Consider the following 20,692-nt stretch of genomic DNA (forward strand, 5'->3'; position numbering starts at 1 on the left):
ACACACGCAGCCCAACTGAACAAGCAATCCCATTCTCAACGCATATATGCTCTACTAGCTGCAGCCACCGACCAGCGGCGACGTCTAGATCTCGCCGCGGATGGCGTCGACGCAACTGCCGCCGTCGAACACCTCGGCCGTGCCGGTAACAGCGCCTCCGTCGATCTTGGACGGCGCGGGAGGCTCAGCACGCACGCGAAGTCGCTCTCCGCGCCGTCCTGCGCGGCGCGCACGGCTACCTTGACGCTGATCCACCCCTCGGCCCGCTCCCGCGCGAGCGCCACGACCACCGCGCGCGCGCGACGGCCGGGTGGCACGCGCTGCACGCCGGCCCACGCCACCGGCAGCGCCGCGGCGGTGCCGAGCTCTTGACAGGCGTAGAACGGCGCGGCCCTGATCCCTGTGTACCGGCGCTCGTACAGGCCCGGCGGGCCGTCGAACCTGAGGACGGCGGAGAGGTTGTACTTGACGGCGGAGGGCGCGGCTTCGAAGGACAGGACGCGGAGCTCGGCTGAGGCGACGTAGGGAACGACGTGGTGAGGCCGGAGGAGCAACCGCGGGAGGAGGGTCGGCGCGAGGACGAGCACCGCCAGGAACACGGCCAGCGGTGCGAGGCACGCTGCTGTGGAAGCCGCCACCGCGGCCGCACACTGACGTCGCCGCTGCGCGCTGCGAGGGCTCGCCGGCGACGGCGGAGGAGGCTCCGTGGACATGGCACGCAAGGTGTGGGGAGTGCAAGTGCAGGGTGGTGTCAGTTTGACCAGACTCGAGGTGCTGGGGTGGTCGGAAGGAAATCCTATCGGAATATATTTCATAAAAAGATTTTTTTTATGCCACGTGTTTCCTCTTTTTTTATTTTCTCTGTTTTTTAATACGGATCAATTTTGATTATTTTATTTGTTTTCAAATACTTGTCACTTCACGTTTTTAAGATGTAGTTTTCAATTTTATTCTTATAAAATATCTATTTACAGTAGGTTCTAGAATATTTGGACTAATTTTTAAGAGTATTTTTGTCATTTTTCATTTAAAATTAGTATTATCCTTAGTACGTATTACTATGCGTGTTTGATCAAAAGTGATAAGTATTGAAAAATGAAGAGAGTAATTACATATGCTAACCTTTGAATTAAAGAAGAACGGTATAGATCAGAATTTTATAGAGCTTTCTATAAAGAGTACTGTAGAGTTTCCTTTTTCTATTAGAATTTCCTTCTAGTGGTCACCTTCACCCAGGAAGCCTGCTTCGCTACGTGATGCTCCTTGAAAGAATAAACCACCATTGCCAAAAGAGAAAGGAGATCAAACAATTTATAATTCTTGTCGCAGTAGAGTAACCTGATGGAAAGCATAGCATCTCGATGACTCCATGATTGACCCATTTTGCTTTCACAGATAAATAAACATTAACATATAGCAGTAAATATAAAAGGAAGGTTTAGTGGATAATTTGACCAAAATTTTTACATGAAGATACCAAAGTACCGTAAACAGGAAAGGAATATCAGGTGGGCCTCTGACGGCACAAAATCGGCACTAGGCCTCGCTCCATCTCATGCATTGCTAAATTTGTTTGCTAGACTTCTGATCCAGTTGGGCTCCCGTGATTGCTGAAATCATCGTCGATAGCTCTCCTCGTCGCGTCCCACAGCTGAGACTCGATTCCCAGCTTCTTCAGTTCGTGGAGCCCTCTCTCAACTTTTTACATGATTGCAGGGGGAAAAAACAATCAAGAATTATTTCATTGTGACTTTAAAATTTAAATTCAGCAAAGCATCAGATAGAGAGAACGTGCATTTAACTAAAATGATTGATCTAGTTACGAGTCGAAGATAGCAAGAGCATGGTTTTAGTTAACGTTTCACCAGTGCAAAGGATGACCACTGATGAATTCAGATAACATGATCTACCTTCTATGACATCGCTCGTAGTAATCGGGTGATTGCTTTGTTCTATCCAAAACTGTAGCCGCTCGTCAGCAATATCTTCTTCTGTGTCGTGAGTTTTGGCCCGCCTCCAGAAATAGGTCAACCACGCCTGTCGTGCATTTGTATTATCAGTTCTTCGATGCAACACTTACTAGAAGTCGAAAGAAAGGACACTAAACATGAAGTTTACCAGATAATAAAAAGCAAAATTATGAGGTGTTTACACATGATATTTATTTTACACTTCTCTTTATTAACTTAGTCGAGTTTGTTGAGCACATAATGCAACACTTATCTGGAATTAGGAGGTTGAATTAGTGATTAGAGATGAACTTCTAATGATGCTGTGTTTTTAACATTTAAGAAGCATGGAACGTAAAAAAAAAAAGGATTAATGCTAGACATACAGAAAATGGTCAGCTCAAAATAAACTTTGAGCAGCATCACATAGGTGGCATGTTGCCTTTTACCTGCTTGAACCGTACGTCTTCTCGCTCTTCTTCACTTAATTCTAGGACCAGAAACATGTCAGGCACACGATTAGGAAAGGGAATTGATAGTGTTCCACACATGTCATGGATGTAAAATAGAAGTAGCGAGAGTGGATAACTAACTAACCTAATGACTCGGAAGGGCTCTGACCCTCGGCAGCAAAAGCTGGACCTGTTATTGGAAGCTCCATTTTCATAAAAAAGGTAAAAGATACCCATCGAATGACATTAAGTCATATAGTAACACTATCTATTTTCTGAAGTACAGGTGAACTATGCAGGATGATTCTAGAAAATAGCTCTAAAAACAACAAAGAAAGTTAAATGATTCCTGCAATTCTTCAGGACTTGAACCGAAATGCTTGAAATATACATCTTCAGTACTGTTTAATTTTGATCCGATATTTTCTTCTGAAGTAATACTTTTAACTTTGCCAGCCTCTCCATTACCACATCTAAAAAATGGGCTGACAAAAAGACTATAAATGCCTAAAAAATTCCCTACAAAACCCTCCTAATTAAACAAAGCACTCCATTTTCTTTTCTAACAAACTAATGCCACCTCAACTACTTATTAACCTAACAACAAAATCTTCTATAATCTATCTCTTAGTTTTCCAACGCCTCCTCATCTCTAATTTTAAGGATATACATAAGTTTCCAAACTATGCGGGCACAAATCGATTCTTCATGCTGTTGGGAATCGGAATGGCTCTATATGTGTATGCCACAACAACATCTCGAGCACTCAGTTGGTTCTTCTGAAGTGATATTCATGTGTTAAACTTATATTAAGTGAGTTCTCTCCGAGCGACTATGTTGTTCCTAGTGTTTTATGCATTGTCAACTTGGCAGTTCACATCAGGAATCTGGTTAGAGCAAAAGGCAGCACTCAAACTGCACAAGTTATGCGGTGTGTCACACATGAAAACATTTTTTTTTTTTGAAAGAGGGGACACATGAAAACGTTGGCATCCTCTTATGGTGTCCAAGATCTATTCCTTATGTACTTTTTATGGAGAAAAATGAGAAATCAAGATTGTTACTTTCACGAGATGATCTTCATAGACTCTAAGAATTTGTAACGTTTATCTATCGGCACTAGTGGGAAATATGATACATAAAGTATTGTTAAGACAAAAGAATAAGAAATGAGTACATTTTCGAGAAGCCACCTGAGAGAGGTCTGATATGTCGATGTTCTGCCAAAGCAAGCATGATTGCATCCTCTACCTTCAAAGGGAATATTAAATTATTGATACTGCACAGAAGCAGAAATATAATAATTTCCTTTTTCTGAGAATATGAAATGCAAATTCAATCACACTTATATTGCATTTACTATATATTTTACAAAGATGCACTAATCACTCTAATAGTACAATAGGATTCTGAAGTTGCATAATCCACTTTCTACTTCACTACATAGATACCAGTGTAACACATTGCATGGGAACTTTCCCATATCACCCGATGAAATTCAAACAAAACTGAAATATTCTGAACAATGAACTAGAATAGAACATGTTGGCAGACGATTATTTTCACACTCTACGGACATATGTACATCAATCAATACACCCGAAGGGAATGAAAGATGAACAGGAACAAAATTTGTATTCTGTGCACTATGGATCTCAGTAAAACTGATAATGTTGATAGGCCATTGAAAGTATAATGTTGAGACACACACATCATACTACTAAGTATTGCGAAAAACCTTGAGTGAAGCTAATTCACGCAGTCCTTTCTCAACTGAAAGCATACTCTCAATATTTCCATCACCAGCCATGTCATTTACATCAGACATTTTGCTTTTGGTGTCGGCGTTGTCAGCATTATCTGCCACCACATGAAATGGTAAGCAAAAGAGTGTGTTATGTGACTAAGGTCGTATATATGAGCTCTGTACACTTGAAAATAATCCTTCATCCATCGACACCATTCTAAAAAGCAGAACTAAGAGGAAAAAAAAGCCCTTCAGGTGAGATCTTTACTACATACAGCCAAAATAGACTCAACTTTGAGCAACTCAAGCACATTATGTAGATTAATCGAAGTCGTTTCCAGATTTATGGCATGTAGAAATTGACCATGTTGCTTCATTTTGTTCCAATGAAGTCACTATATACTATAAAAAGAGAATCCTACAGAATTTTTTTGAATTGTTATAGGTCATATCGTGTCATGGCCTGTAGGGATCTGGGTCTCACCTCCATGTTTCACAGTGTAGCTAACAGAAATAATGATGTACTTGTATACTAAGTTGAACATGGTATTGTTGTATCAACGACTTCATAGATGTAAAAGATCAACAGCTTCATAGAAGTAAAAGTTCACGTCAAAAAAAAGAAAAGATAGCTTTTGAAAGGGAATATCACCTGATAAAGTTCCATCTCTTGCTTTTTGCCCAATTGATAGGGCAGCTTCAAGTGAAAGTGGTGCAAACGAGGACCAGTATTCTTGTTTTTCTTCAGCAATATCAGAATATATCCCTAAGGAAGAAAGACAAAAAAAATAACCATTAGCCAAAAACCAGCCATTCTAAAAATTTGAATATTACATTTTGTTAAGACAATTGTCTGCTGGCTTATGGATGATGCACATTTTTTTGTCACGAAACATATCAAATTTGAGACTTTCAAGTCTTTGATGAAATGTGATACACCAGAAAGAGTTATTAAGCTTCTCATAAATATATAATAGCCAAGTAATGACGAATGACTGCATGAATAACTCAACAAAGTATTTACGAAACACCAGATAGACCTAGTGATTAAATGACAAATTAAGTGAAGCATTAGCGGCAATCTTTGGATTGTGAATTCAAAAGGCACAGAAAGGGGCAGACAGTTATGCATCCTAGACCCTTAGCTAAGGCTATGCCAGCAGTTTAGAATGATGCCAAGTGCTGTTTACAGATTTGTTAATTTACTTGCTTCCTTTTGCCTTTGCAATTGTAATTGTAGAACATCAAGAGACATTTGAGAAATTGATTAGAATTTGGCGCACAGGGAATACTCCCTCATCGTAAAGCAGTATAAACAGTGTGAAGATGATCTTAGTACCAAGTTTAAAACATAACGTCCAGTAGCGAGCTAGCCAACATCTCTTTAGTATCACCTCCTCCTGATTAAGGATTTTCATGAACAATTGTAATGACAAAAAAGTGCCAATATATGAATACATAACCAAATGAACACACCATTTCTTCTTGTGACAGGATCATTCTGTTGGCTGTTGCCTGAAGAGATCTCAGTTCTGATCCTGCACTTTTTACTCTCCGCGATACAGATGTGACCATGTCACTAGCAACCTAGACAACAGTGTAAATAAAAGTTTTTTATTCCAAAAACATGACTCCGAAGTCTGTAAAGTTCATTCAGTAATAGATAGCCAAATTTGAGGAAAGATCCACCTTTGCTTCTGACCGAAGGGCCGCAATCTCATCATAGCTTGCACTGTTAGACCTTCTTGAAGCAATTCTCAGAGCAATCTAAGAGCAAAACAGATCTCAAGTTTGGACAGAATTAGTAGAAAAATTGATCAGAAATAACTTTAGAGCATCTAGCACCTAAAGCTCCACATTAGAGTGCATACAATATTAATCAAAATGTAACTCGAATCAAAGCAAACTTCTATTAATAGTGTTCTCTCAAAATGTAAGCTTGGTATGGAAACATACCTTTCTTTGTTCTAATGCAGCATCCTTTCTGAGAGTCAAGTTGGAAATATGGTTTAAATATGAAGCAGTATGTAGATAATTAGTACATTTTAGTAAATAACATACCTGTTAATCAAATTCGCCTCTGTTTCTACGGCATCACCAATAACAGAAGCCTACAATTGGAAACACATATTGGTAAATACAAAGCATGAACATAACGCAATGGTTGTATTCTTAAAGAAAATAAACAAGGGTGACAAAGATAAGCCAGTGAAAAAAAAAAACCCATCCAAAAAAATAATCTGTATTTAGTTACAAATGTGCATATTAAGAGGAGATCCAAACACAAATTGTCCCATAGAATCCAAACAGATCATACTAGCATAGATCAAACCTTTGAGGTAAAAACTAAAAAGAAAAGTACAGTATAATTCAATCAAGTAGTATCAGAAGACAATATTTAAAATTTCAGCATTTCTTATCACAAAATAGACCTGTCTCTCCATGTGCATGGATTTGTCATCTCCTTCGGACCTTTCCTCTGCAAGGTTAAGCTGGGAAGATGAAAGTCAGATAAAAACGAGGTTGGTTGCTTCCAACATGTTAAAGTACAAAAATAAAATAGAACCGTAATATCTCACTTTGTCATACATGCTCTCATTTTCCAGTTGAAGAGTGTTAATCTGCAAAGGAGGGACATAAGAATCACAGTGGCGGCTTGGTGCCCCAGGTTAAAAAAAAAAGGATCATTAGGTGAATGAATGACAGCTGTTTTGATAGTGTCCATAACATTGGTCAGACAAGGACTGTAGCATGGAGAGTGAACTCATACTACAGGCTAACCTTACAAATAGCAAACATAATGTTCTGCAAATCCTAGCATTAAGATTAAATACACAAATTACATTCATGAAAGGAATTACCTCATCACGAAGAGAAGATGTGCGCCGGGCTCTCAATGAACTTCCAAGATCAACTGATCTCCTAAGAATGATGTATCCTATATTACTTACCAAGTGATCATAGAGAAATAAGATTTGAAAGGCAACAGATATTAAATGGTTCTTCTCAAGAAAAAAACTAATACTTAATGAGTTACTTGTGTTAACTAACACTGTTAGAAGACTTCTGAAAGGAATGCCACAAAAGTAAGAGCATGCTTGCTATGTAGCTGGAGATTAGATCTGAATTAGGCTTGACTGAATTTTCTAAAAAAAAATGTCTAAAGTTAAGTGTAATTCAATCAATTAGTTTATCCAATAATGTGCCATGTCCATTGCAAAGGTTTGCTAGCTAATCGTTCTAGACAGTCTGTCTCAGAGAACCCCAGGTTTGAATTTTCCGCTTATCTTTTTTTAGCATTGCTCCAATCAGTTTAGTTCAAAACAAATCATGTTGGTGCATTTCATCCACCGTCTCCATATAAAGAAATGTGTCTGCTTAGGTTCATATTCTAGGAGGTTGCCCTTAAGGACCTTCCGGTAAGTTCCAAAAGCAATACATGTTAAGCCGAAATGGTGAATTGTGATATCTATTACAAAGCCCATGGTAATATGGCACTACCATCTGAAAATTAGCAACAAAACTACTCCATTCATGAAATTGATGTGTCCCTAATTAACTAAATTAAATGAACACACTAACTCTATCACTTTGACATTTAGCACAATTTATGCGTTGAGGAAGCTATGACATGCTACATAAATCGTATTAGGAAGATAAGCTGTAGCCTAAAGCAAACTAATAACTAAAAAGCATGGGAAAACTAATCAATTGCATCAGACAGTAAGTTAGACTATGACATCCTACTGAACCCAGACATGCTGAATTGAATTAGCATAAATCCTGCACAGGTGGGAAACTCCATACAGGCCTACACTGCAGAGGTTCCACCAAAATCTATTCACAAATTGCACCATGAAATCTGTCATGCATGCACGATGCACAATACTTCAGAGCAGGACAATCCTTACCTCTCCTCCCTTCGGTTCACCACGGTGGACTCTGACCCGGTACCACTCGTCGCCGGCCGCTTGATCGACGGTATCATTGGGACCGACTTCCCGGACATGTAACGGTTCGTCAGCGACGGCGGCCGGCTCACCGGTGCCTGATCCGCAAGGTAACGGCCTATCTAAAATGCACACGATTGCACGGCAGCTCTTAGCACATCACACAGATAATCAGAACAGATAAGCATTGTAGATTACTGCAAAATCACATGCAAAATCAAATGCCACCGGATTGACATGCAAGGTAGCATCGAAATGACATGTCCCCACATGTCAGAGACAGAGAGGGGGTGAGAGTGGGAATGGTTACCGAGGGGGAAGGGGAGCGTGTGGAGGTGCGACGCGGGGTGGAGGAGAGCTCGATGGGGGCCCCAGAGAGCTCGTAGTCGTCGTCGTCGCTCCCGCTCCCTCCGTCCCCGCCCGCGCCACCTCCAACATCGGAGGACGACGCCATGACCCGCGCGAGGCGCTGCGCGGCGGCGCGCGCGGCGGTGTTGTGCGCGCGGGAGCCGGCGACCCCGCGGCGGCCGGCGGCGGACGCGGCCCCCGCACCGCCGAGCGACCCGGACCGCGCGTGGCGGTGGACCGGGGACGACGCCGTGGGGGACCCCCCCGGCGACGTCTGCGCGCTGCCGGCGTAGTGGTGCTGCGCTGCCTGCGCGTAGAGGCCCCGCCGCGACGCGTACCCCAGCCCGCCGCCGCCCGGGCTCGCCGGCCGCGACAGGCGATCCATCGGATCCGATTCGTGGGGTTCGGCGTAGGGAGGGAGAGATGAATGGGTGGTTCGCTGGCTCGTCTTCCGTCCGAAGGCAGGGGAGGGGGGGGGGGCGTAACGGTCTCGGCGCTCGAATTGGTTGTGGCGAGGGGGACGGGGGATCCCATGCGCGTGGGGCGCCTGTGGCTACTGTGTGTGAGGATTTTTTTTTTCCCTGAATCTTTTCTCTCTCTCTACCCTAAACTGCCTATATTTGTCTTCACATTCTAATGCAAGGTTTGACATCTTCATCTTTATCTTTTTAAGATTATGAGACCGTTGATGGTATCATGGTTTAGCTGGGGCAAATGGATGCTTGTCTCTTTTCTTTTATATTGGAAATTAGATTTGACATTCGATGATGATACGAGGCCACACATTGGCAAATGGTGATGTTGGATAGGTAGATGGAGTTCGCTCTTCTAGATATTACATGCAGCTACTAATTGCTATTGCATTTGGTTGATACTTCTGCATGTAGTATCTAGAGAACGAACTCCTTTCATTTCTAATATGTTGCTAACCAAATTCTGATGCTAATTCCTTGGTGAATTTAAGCTAGTGTTTTGAAGTTTGATTTGGCAATAAAGATTAATTATATTGCATTTGTATCTAACTAGGATGAAGTATTTTTGCTCTCTTGAACAGATAATATAAAAAAGCACCTTTAGTTACATTTCTTAGTTGGAAATTGCTAGGGGTAGCACCTCCAACTACACGTCATATGCGGACTCCACAACATCCAAAAGACGCCTTCAACCAGAGCCAGTGTTGTATGGAGATATAACCTCCGACCAGAGAGGTAGCCCGAGCGGCTAGCTCAACATAAACCAACCTGGCGACATTGACATCGGTGGGGAATTCATTAATAGATGAACGCATTTGTTGATGTATGATTGACAAATATTCTAATTTTCAATAATTTTATGTTTCCCTTGTGTGAAGATTGTTGATCCTTCAGAGGGTCTGACGATCAATGAACTGAGGTGGCCTAAGGGTCAAGATCCAAACAAGAAGTCTAAGGGTCGATATGTCAGCATGGAGCTCTCACCAACTGAGATGCTTATTGCATCACTAGGAGCAGTGGTGTTGTACAAGACATGTTGTGGGTACATCGCTAAGGATCGAGAGCCCATTGCCTATTAGAGTTGGGTTGGCAATCGAGCAGACTCGACCATGGTCCTCGAGGACCTCAAGAACGACATGTGGGATGAGCTAAAAGTGGTAGTCCAGTTTCCTGAAGGGTTCGGACTACTTGCGAAGAAAGATGCGATATCCATCATAGGCATCTCGTTTAAGAATTGGAAGACCAAACTGAATGCCGAGTTCGTGAAGAAGGGTCTAAAGCCAAACTTTGACACGTACCCAAAATTGCGACCGTATTTTATAGAGTACAAGATGTCGGAGGAAGCTAGGAAGTCAAGTCAGGTAAACAAGGCCGAATGGGTACTTGAAGAAGATACTGCTATGGGAGAGGCAAGAAGAAGAACTAACTAATAGTAGTGTTATACCCATTACAGTCGAGTGGGCCCCGTGATCGAAGCATTGGTTGTTTTGGAGGAGGGCTACTCTCTCGATTGATGGCAACTTATGCTTCAAAAGCCCTCGAGAAGAAGTGGCCTAAAAGCTTGCAGATGGCCATATCCAGTCTTCTCAAGGTTCTTTTAAGTCATATAGGGAGAATAATGAATGAACATTAGCCATGGGAACCTATGAGCATTCTAGTTGTACACAAGGCATTGGTATGGTTCCTTGGCTCCACTCATTCCCAAAGCATGTAAGGACTTATAAGAGTCGAAAAAGAAGAAAAGTCGAACAAGAAGAAATGATGAGCTATTTGGATGTCCACGTAGACCAAATGGTACAAGAAATACAACAAGTGGTACAGCTAGCCCTAAGCCAAGCACAAACCAACAATAGTTCATCAGGACTAGTAGCATGCGATGGTAAAGGGGTTGGCTTCTCTTGAGCTCACTAGCACATGTGATCTTGGTCCTCTTCCCCCCACGTGTTCTTCCCATCACATGCAAGTGTGTCTATAAGTTAAGACCCGTTCTAATGGTTCTCTTGAGTGCTATAAGATCCATCTTGTCACCTTTGGTTTTAGCAGGATCATGGTCGTGACTATGATGAGACTTTTGACCTGTAGCTTACATGACCACAATTCATACTTTTCTTGTTGTGGCATCTGTGTTTCAATGGTCTATTTATCAGCTTGATGTCAAGAATACCTTTTTAATAGTGAGTTGTATGAGGAGGTATACATGCACCCACCACTAGGGTATTTTATTTCTGAGGGCACAATTTGTCATCTCTATCACTCTCTTTATGGCCTTAAGCTAGCTCCCCTTGCCTGGTTTGAGCATTTTTTCTTTGTGATCATTATTATTGGTTTTTCTACTAGTGCTCATGATCTTGCGCTCTTTGTCCACACTTTGTCTCGTGGTCGAACTCTTCTTCTCTTGTTTGTTGATTATATGATCATTACGGGAGATGATTCTAAGTATATTGCTTTTGTGAAGACTCGTCTCAATGAGTAGTTTCTTATGTTCGATCTAGGTCATCTTCGTTACTTTCTTTGTATTAAGATTCCTTCTACATATGAGGGTTTCTTTCTATCCCACGAGAAGTACATTTAAGATCTTCTTGATCGTGCTTCTCTCACTGATGAGCACACTGTTAAGACTCCTATAGAGCTTAACCTTCATCTTCAGTCCACTGATGGTGAGCCGCTTGCGGATCCCACCCGCTACTGTCATCTTGTTGGGAGTCTTGTTTATTTTGGTGTCACTCGTCCTAATATTTTTCATGCAGTGCACATCCTCAGTCAATTTGTTACTACTCCAACTCAACTCCACTATAGTCATTTTTCTGCGTGTTTTGTGCTATCTTCGTGAGACTATCTCTCGTTGTCTATTCTTTCTATGTTCCAGCTCTTTACAACTCCATGCATATTCTGTTACTATTTGGGCTAGTATTATTTCTTATTGTCGATCTCTTTCTATATACTGTGTTTTCTTTGGTGGTTCTCTCATTGCTTTGAAGACTAAAAAATAGGCCGCATTTTCTCGTTCCAGTGCAGAGGCTGAATTGCGAGCCATGGCGTTGCTGACAGCGAAGCTCAATTGGTTACGGTGGTTACTTAAGGATTTTGGTGTTTCATCTCCTGCACCTACTCCTCGTTACTCGTATTGCTCGAGATTCGATGAAGCATGAGCTCACCAAGCATATTGATGTTGATGCTTTTTACACACGGACACAGATACATGATGAGGTTATTGATCTTCAGTATGTTCTTTCAGAGCTTCAGTTGGCTAATTTCTTCACGAAGGCACAAAGTATAGCTCAACATAGGTTTTATCTCTCCAAACTCAATGTGATTGATCCCTCATGAGTTTGATGATGTGTTAGAGATATTTATTGTTATATATTATGCCTATGTAGTATTCTCGTGCTATAAAGGGATTTCTGCATATTGCTCATCCGTACATGGCATACAGCCTTCATAGAATACAAGTTGTTATTTCTAACAATATTTTTCCCATGTATGCTAAATTTGGAAAGACCAAATCTTAAGTAATTCAAGTGAATTTGACAATGTAGCGCATTGCTTAGATGGAAGTACACCAAACATTCTCACTGAGGAGTCAAGCTCCAAGAACAACTTTCATTCAGAAAAAAAAAAGAGAGAAACTTTCTACAAATCCAATACAAAACATGCCGATATCCCAGCATGTAATTATTCTCTTTGAACAACATTATATTTTACAGATGAATGAATTGCGGTATTGTACAGTTGTAGTGGCACCAGAAGACTATACCAGCTTAAGTAGCTCTATCAGAAACTATCTGTGTAAGATACAGGAACAATAGATGTCCAAAAGGAGTGGTATCTGTCTGAACATTTACAAAAAAATTCTACATCTTCTATGCCTCAACTCAACTACGTTCTGCCTCAGTTGCCTCAGTCACAGTGCCCAGGTGAGATTCAGGGACGCTCCGCTCCACCGGCGAACCAGGCACAAAGGGAACGAAGCCTCGCCCACCGAACACTGGGCGCATGAAACGATCATCAAACTTGCGCCACAGGCGATGGACAGAGCGAGTTGGCGCGGTGAGAATATACTGGAGGTTGTACTGCGGCGGGATCTGACCCACGTCGAAGTCAGACCCCATCAAGCTTCCAAGAAGTGGGTCTAGAATTGACTGGCTTGAGAGCTCGGATATGTTCAGGCCAGTCCTTGGTGGGATGAGGAGACTAAGCAGTGGCTTAGTCAGCAAACCGAAAACCTGAATGAAAAGATGTCATTTAAATTAGCATAATGGTACTCCTTTCATTTCCCTGATGAAAGCAAAGTTGTATGATCGATGTAGCTGTATTGTCTATGAACCTTTCATCTGATCTGCAGATTATGGTACCGTATAAAGAAACAAACATAAAAAGTACCGCACAAGGTGTTCGTTATGCTCATTGTTGAGCATATAATCTATTATCTCCAAATAAAGCACATAACATATATCAAGAATAGCTGAAAAGTATGTAGGCTGATGGGAAAATAGCATTTTGAGACAATGATGATCACAAGACATAGTGGTATTACCATTGTGCTGAACAGAACAACAATGACTGTGCTGGTGATCATGATAGCATTAACTCGCACCTCAGTATGACCAGACGCTGTAAACTGCAAAGGTTTACAAGGACTGTTATAAATCAAAAACTTACATGCTCAAATATAGCTCGGAGAACATCTGGTAGTGGGTCCAAAGCACTTCCTTATATATAAGTATTCAGTTAAAACATCACCTTGTTATAGGCAAGTGCAATTGATACTGCTCCTCTCATGAGACCAGCCCACCATATGATTACCTAAAAGAAAATACCACAAAAGATTAGCTCCCCCCAGTTTCTGAAGGAAAATATAATGGCAGAAGCATTGGGGAAAAAAACTCAAGTACTAACCTGTTGCCTGAAGGAGATCTTTGGACGTGACTCTTTTTTACTTAGGTTGGATAGGAAAGACAAAGGGAATACAAATGCTGCTCGTCCAACCATAACCAGGCCCACTATAATTGCACTTAAAGCAATTGGTTTTTTAGGACTGCATCATAGGAGAAACGAACAAAAATTAATAAGAGAAAATGTCATGTTTAGAAAACCAATGACAAGGCATCCAAGGTAGCTGCTGCTATGGGCCCTAGTCAAAGGTGTCCCCTTGATAAACAACAACTAAAATCTGAAGGATCTGTTTCTCCAATAGTTTTCAAGAAAAAAAAAATCTAAAAAAATGATTACAGGTTTCTCTCATCAACAACCGATCCAAGTTAACAAGAATATTTTAGTTCAAGACTGACACCATCATCAGCCTAAATGGAAGCAAAACCAAGTGCAGATACATGTAGTTCGTTGAAAATAACTGGTAACACCGTGAAGCTCTGTAGAAACTTTCTTACTAGTATGTTATGTATGTCGATATATCTAGTCCTTAAAATCTCATCATTATTTATTGACAGCAAAAGGTACCTGCTACTAGCTAATTTCCATTTTTCAATGTCCAATGCATCCATCCCAACATAGAGAAAGAGAAAAATTTCTGCAATGAATGATAAAGTTGCAAATGTATGCCTGCAGCATGGAAAAAAGAAAATCAGCAAGGTAGTATACATAATATTCTTCATAGAAAAGGAACCATAATGGTTGTCAGTAAAGCTGGTTACCAGACAATACATACTTGGTAGTAATCCTAGAGCTTTCTGTCACATTATGCCAAGTGTAATGTGACATTACTATTCCACAGAAAAAGACAGTGAGAATGCCACTCAGATCCAGCAGCTGAAATAGAAAAGCAATGATCAGGAAAACTCTTGATATCATGTAGTTTGGAAATTGGAAGAGGCTAACATGAAACTGAGATCATCGCATGCTGCTGAAAAATCAGAACAAAGGTGGCAAATCGACAGAAATAGGTAATTAAAGTTTAACTATAATTTTGTATCAATATCATAAGATATTTGACTAGCAAGAGTTGCTTATTTTTAAAACTCGTAACTTTATATTCAGAAACTCACCATCGATAGCATGTACGAAAGGTATGCCATGAGCATCATGATAGCAACTTCTCTATCAGTTGAATGTCTGCACATCACCGCAAGCATGCAACAATAAGTTTCAAATCTCTGTTAATTATCAGTGCAAAGTAATCTGAAAAAAACTACTTTGTGGAACCGGATAGCTCTGTTCAGACCTTGCAAAACAAAGCTTCTTAATAATGTAGGCACTAAGCAACCCAGCCTGCCAAAAGAGAGTACTGCATGTCAGTCCAAAGAGGCGTGCTCAAATCATCAGGGTAGATGCTAGTGCACGGAAAGTTTCTGCTGCATGAGGGCCAATTCTACAAGACATCAGGACAGTGGCAGTAGGAGATTACTTACAGCTACTCCAAGAACGGTGCTGGTAAAGAATAGGTAGAGGAATTTCCCAATGAAGTTTAATAGAACAAGAGCATCAAAATGACCAATATCAATGTTTTCAATCGCATTGAAGAGCACAACAGATGTAGCGTCATTAACAACACCTTCACCAAAAACTAGACTATAGAGTAGGGGAGTTTCATCCTGATTAAGCACCTGCAAGTAACAAATTTACAAATTAAATGGCTTGCTTTATCATTTTATAAGACAATAATGGAACATTGTTCAACAAGAAACCTGTAAGGTGCAAACAGAATCTGTTGCAGAGAAAATAGCACCAATTGCTGCGCATATGGGTTAAACAAAAGGATAATTAGCCAACTGAAAGTTAATATTGACAATGGTATCCAAAGTCTAATCAGCCAGTAAATGTCAAAGAATAAAGTATCCAACCAAGATAATCCCCAAGCTCGAGTGGGCCAACATCAAGTTTCCTGAACAATCCCATAGCACCTGATATGTCCATGACAAAAAAATCTTAGCAGCCTGAGCAAGACAAATGCAAGATTTGAGCAAATCATGCTTGTAGATTGTTTCCTGTATGAAGATGGCCTTCATAAATTCGTGAACATAAAATTATAGTTTTTCAATAGGTTTCAAGAACAATTACCAATCATTAATCATATGATTGCCAATTATCAAGAAGCATAGTGTATTTTAGCATGTAACTTAACTTTCTCATTTACTTCACAAAAATATTTAATATGCATAGGCAAGGCCATATCCCAGTCCTTTTTAATTTACAACTGGCTTCTGATCACTGTCCATTACTCTGTCAGCATGTCCTAGGCTACAAATACTAGTTACACTTTTGATAATGGTCATTTATACTAAGAGTCACTCTCATACAGGTCTCAGAATACTTCTGTTAGTTTGAAAGGAGAGCCAATCCCTGTAGGACATCTATACATTTGACTCTCCATGTCGATTCAAATTTTAAAAGCTCTTTTGGTTTAGCCCTATATTGTGGCGCTTTTTGAGCAATTATTACTACTGTACTATCACACATGCTGCACCACAGAACTAACAAGCTGGAAAATCTTTTACTCTACTATTATGAGTGGAAAAAGGAAATCGGGCTGGCTTCTTAGTAATGTACTGTGAATGTTTTATGCACAACCTAACCTTGCCATCATTGCTGCATGTAGGAGTAATGGGCAGCCATTACCAATATATGAGTTCATTTGTTCTATTAACCTATGATTTTCTTATCCAATTCTACAAGGTATCAGTAAATAATCAATTCAAGGAAAATTTGCCATCTATTGCACGCAGAAATGGCGTTCCCGAAAAAAAATCACTTGTTGTGGCACTACAAGTCAGATATAGGTCCAGAACTGAAGTCTGTGCAATAGAGATATTTTTTCAAAGCTAAGACCTAGTGCTTTGAATGAGATTTCCTTTAATAAAGGGAACATTGCAAAATCTCACTTGCACCTTTGAGGGTTTGTCAAAAAAAAAAAAACTACAACTTCCTTTTCTCCGGTCTCCCAAAGTCCCACCGCAACTATTCTATGATGTCAAATACCCCCCTATGACCATTGGCCGCACAATGGGGTGCCTATGTGACTTCCTATGGTGGCGTAGTGATATCTAGCGTCGCTTCCAACATCTCAGGGACCATTTAAACCGAACTAGCAATTCATTATTTGAGCTCCCTATTTACATACTTTTGAATACTCATCCTATTTAAGTGTGCAAAATCAGAGTGATGGATTTAATTTAACGGTTCAGGAGACTAAAACCCATTCTAGAAGCAATAGTGCCATTCTGGAAGTCACATAAGCATCATATCTGTGGTCAAACAGTGCTAGGTGGTATTTCGGTATTTGGCATCAAATAGGAGTTACAGAGGTTTGACCGACAAAAAACAAGTTGTATGGGGTTTCTTTAACAAACCCCCAAAGTTGTAGGTAGGTTTTTGCAATTTTCCCTATAATAAATACCGTGATCATGCTTCTGCATGCCAATTACTGATTCAACTATTCTTTGCGGGAAAAAATGTTATGTACAGAGATATTATAACCATGTATGTGAAATAAAAGTAAGACCATGTAAACTGCACAATTGGTTTAGCAACTTACCGAGAGAGATTATTACAAAGGATATCAATGTCCCAACAGCACCAAATAAAGTAATTGTCATAAAGTTGCGGAAGAATTGCTTTTTCTTTACTTGAAACCTGATAATGTGGAGAAATATTTACAATGGTATACTTCGTTCAAAGGTTCACTTGTGTTAAATGTAACTTTTGGGTTTGGACTAACAGTGCAACTTTAGAATTAAATGTGCTAGCAAGTTCAACACGTAGTCTTGCGCAGTTGCCTAAATGACTGAAACAGATTACCCAGCTTCGGCAAAAATGACTAAACAATTGTTCTTCACTCATGATTTGAATCATTTAAGGGTTGGAAGTTGACTATATTAGTATATTGTTTATGCACTCCAAAGAATTTACTGTTTTGCCTCTCACATTACATGTCTTTGAGACATTCAGAAGAAAAAAAGTACATTCTATAAAGAAAGCCATGATTCTGTCAACACGAATTCGTTGAGAGGGTCATGTTACATTGCAAATCATTTGCATGATAAAGTGATCAGAATCTAAACCACGACACAGCATTCGGCTCCAAAATGAAACCATCATGACACTCAGCATGCTCACCCAGCATTGAAAATGATCGGAGGAAGCAAGTAGATGAAAAACAGGTCCTCGCTGAACACAAGAATCCTTGAATTCGTCCCATTAGTGACGAGCATAATCACGCCTCCAGTGATGAGCCCCTACAGGCAACAAAGGCACAAAGCAAACTCAAACCAGTGCCCACAGAAGCAAAACCACAAACACCTGGACTGCAAGAGCAGAGAACCCACCATGACAAGCGCAGTGCTGGACTCGTTCACCCATCTGTTCCCTTCCAGCAGATGCCCGAGCACAATGCAGCTGCAGAGCAGCGCAATGAAGATGTTGATCGAAACGACCGAGTCGTAGTCCGAGACCGAGAGGCCGCCGGATTTGAGAAGAGCTCCCAAATCCAGCTCCATGTCGCCACCTCAGCAGATCCACAGCCCCCAGCAACCTGCCAACAACGACAGCATCGGCGGCAATGAATTGGCAATGTTGGATTGGATCCTGTGATTCTCGGCGAGAAGCAGCTCATTGGAAGAAGCAAGCTGCTCGAACCTGCTCATGTGGCTTTCTTGCAAGCAGATATCTCAATTATTGTTTGGACAGTGTAGCTTCTACAAGTCTAAACTAGGAACAGTTCGAGCTTAGTGACCAAGAAACCAGGTGAAAAAATTCGGAACTACGGAAGCAGCAGATTCAAGCTAAGTGGCACCTCAATTGGCAAAAAGGAAAGCATCTCCAAGCCAATTCAGCGACTCTTTTTTTGCAGAAAGCAACTAAAAACCCAACCATGGAATGAACCAGTACCAGCTCAGGAACGAGAAAAAGAAAGACGAAATCTTTCCGCACGCACCTCGGCGCCGCTGTGCAGGTTCTGCGAGTTGGCGAGTCGATCCGGTGATCTGAATCGCGGGGGGAAAGATCTGGGCGCCGGTTTCCCGTGGGTTCGGTGGAAGATCCTGAGAGAGACGTGGTGAGGGAGGGGAGGAGGAGGTGGTGGTGGTGGTGGTGGAGGTGGAGTCCCGCACTCCCGCCTGGCCATGAGGCTCGACTGAAAGCGAGGTGGAGTCGCCCCGGCGGTCAAACGCCCAGCCCCGCGCCGGGACGTGCCCGAGTAGAGACGCGTTACCATGACAGGTGGGTCGCGAGAGTAGAGGCCCACCTGTCAGCTTCAATGGCTGGGACAAGCCGAGGAGGCCGACGTTGGATGGACGACGATGGACCACACTGCTAGCGCCACCTCAGCAAGAAATGGATGAGGGCTGATTGTTTGTGCTGCTGGCTGAAGAACGATGGTGATTGGAGAGGGGGTGTCTAATTCACCGTGCGATATCAGGCCTTTTGTGCTCCTCTTTTTTCTCTAACATGCTCGCCCCCTCCCCGCCCTCCTCTATCGTCTCCAGTGGCTCTCTACTATTGGATCTGCCATCACCGTCTGCTGTCACGCTAACCTGTCATTGCCGGGCAGTTATTTTACCGCCCCTATTGTCGACATCGCCCATCAGTGGTCCTCCACCGTCCAACCAGCGACGCCCTCGCCACCCGGCATCAGCCACCCCCTGGCCCGCCTCCTGCGTCTCACCAGCCACTGCCCCGGACCATGGATTCCTTGCAAGCGTCGCGGCCATGGAAGACGAGTTCAATGGTGGAGAGGAGTTGTCACCTGCAAGTAGTTGCCAGCTGGGGTACGGTCGCCGGATCAGGCACCGGTAGCGCCGGAGTAATCCTCCTCCGCATCCTGGCTCCTCCCGTTCCACCACTGTCGGAGGGTTAAATCATGTCGCAGGGATCCTGAGGGACCCCTTTTTAGAGATTCGGCCGGGGGATGATCCTGAATATGTTCGACGGAGAAATAAATGGGTATAAATGCGATGGCCGGTGGGGTGGAACGATCTAGTATGGAATAAAGTAAATGCGCTGGTGTTTAGACAGGTTCGGGCCGCACGGAGGCGTAACACCTTACTCCTGTATGGATACTATAAATGCTCTGAGAATGTCCCTTAAGGATGTTGCTGGTTACAAGAATGTTTGTCTATCCTAGAGCCTGAGGCTCCTTGTTCTTCGGTCTGCGTGTATCTGTTGGCTTTGGGTGCTCTCGATCTTCTCTTCTCTTCGCTACTTACTTCCTCTGGGATTTTCCAACCTCTGAGAGATTGTCTCACTTGTTGAGCTTGCTTAGAGATTTCAAAGCTTGTCTTTGTCCGTGCTGCCGGCTGCTTTAAATACCCGCCGGTAGCAGCGTGCCCCGAACGGGAGGGCACGAGTTCCAAGGTACCATAAATGGAAAGGGCATCATCATAGCCTCTGTGCGAAGTGACTGGGGGTGAAAAATGCGCCCCGCGCCCGGTCATCCGTCACCATAAATACACTGGCAATAGGCGTCGTGGAGAGGGCCCACCGGGCAGCCGCAGAGCGGCCCGGCGTGCCCGTCCTGTCTTGTTCTCCTGCCACAGCAGTGCGGCAGACGGAACGCCTCGGTCCTTACGACGTTATCGCGAGACGGGCCGGATGGCACGGGATGGGACCCGTGCATTTAATGACCCCATGCCCTTTTGCCGGAATGTGACAGGAACTGACACCGAGCGTGACGGGAGCAGTTGGAGGTGACAGGCCACACGCGCTCTTTAAATGCGGCCTTGGGCCTTTGACAGGCTGACACCTCATCAGTGGGCCCCTGCGGGGGCCACTGTCAAGGGGCTTTCTGAGTCGTCGGGGAACCGAGTGCTCGGGGGTCACTGTT

At 42.5% G+C, this 20,692-nt stretch overlaps 2 protein-coding genes across 5 annotated transcripts; both read right to left on the reverse strand.

Annotated features, from left to right (window-relative positions):
* Positions 1-1,424: 1,424 nt before the first annotated feature.
* LOC133928435 (coiled-coil domain-containing protein SCD2-like) lies at positions 1,425-8,919 on the reverse strand. 4 transcript variants are annotated; one of them, XM_062374764.1, is made up of 17 exons: positions 8,409-8,915; positions 8,060-8,220; positions 7,010-7,070; positions 6,728-6,769; positions 6,581-6,640; positions 6,210-6,259; positions 6,105-6,132; positions 5,838-5,915; positions 5,625-5,735; positions 5,488-5,548; positions 4,801-4,914; positions 4,140-4,261; positions 3,595-3,652; positions 2,547-2,591; positions 2,399-2,439; positions 1,911-2,037; positions 1,425-1,698 (listed from the first exon to the last, which is right to left on the reverse strand). In XM_062374764.1, exons 1-17 carry the CDS (start codon positions 8,829-8,831, stop codon positions 1,577-1,579), a joined length of 1,704 nt encoding a protein of 567 aa, XP_062230748.1. In that variant the 5' UTR covers positions 8,832-8,915; the 3' UTR covers positions 1,425-1,576. The 4 variants fall into 4 exon arrangements, 3 of the variants coding, with proteins under 3 accessions (XP_062230748.1, XP_062230749.1, XP_062230750.1); XR_009911447.1 differs by lacking the exon at positions 1,425-1,698 and having other exon boundaries at positions 2,336-2,439; positions 3,579-3,652; positions 8,409-8,919; XM_062374765.1 differs by lacking the exon at positions 1,425-1,698 and having other exon boundaries at positions 2,336-2,439; positions 8,409-8,919.
* A 3,580-nt stretch (positions 8,920-12,499) lies between these two features.
* On the reverse strand, positions 12,500-18,972 carry LOC133928436 (sodium/hydrogen exchanger 1-like). The gene is made up of 15 exons (XM_062374768.1): positions 18,806-18,972; positions 18,198-18,403; positions 17,989-18,107; positions 17,408-17,505; positions 15,717-15,776; positions 15,561-15,607; positions 15,285-15,479; positions 15,098-15,144; positions 14,922-14,988; positions 14,585-14,685; positions 14,377-14,478; positions 13,816-13,954; positions 13,660-13,722; positions 13,454-13,537; positions 12,500-13,142 (listed from the first exon to the last, which is right to left on the reverse strand). The coding sequence occupies exons 2-15, from the start codon at positions 18,366-18,368 to the stop codon at positions 12,792-12,794; spliced, it is 1,644 nt and encodes a 547-aa protein (XP_062230752.1). The 5' UTR covers positions 18,369-18,403; positions 18,806-18,972; the 3' UTR covers positions 12,500-12,791.
* Positions 18,973-20,692: the final 1,720 nt, after the last annotated feature.

The sequence above is a fragment of the Phragmites australis genome, chromosome 9 (assembly GCF_958298935.1).
Source record: "Phragmites australis chromosome 9, lpPhrAust1.1, whole genome shotgun sequence".
In the NCBI taxonomy this organism is placed as follows: domain Eukaryota; kingdom Viridiplantae; phylum Streptophyta; class Magnoliopsida; order Poales; family Poaceae; genus Phragmites; species Phragmites australis.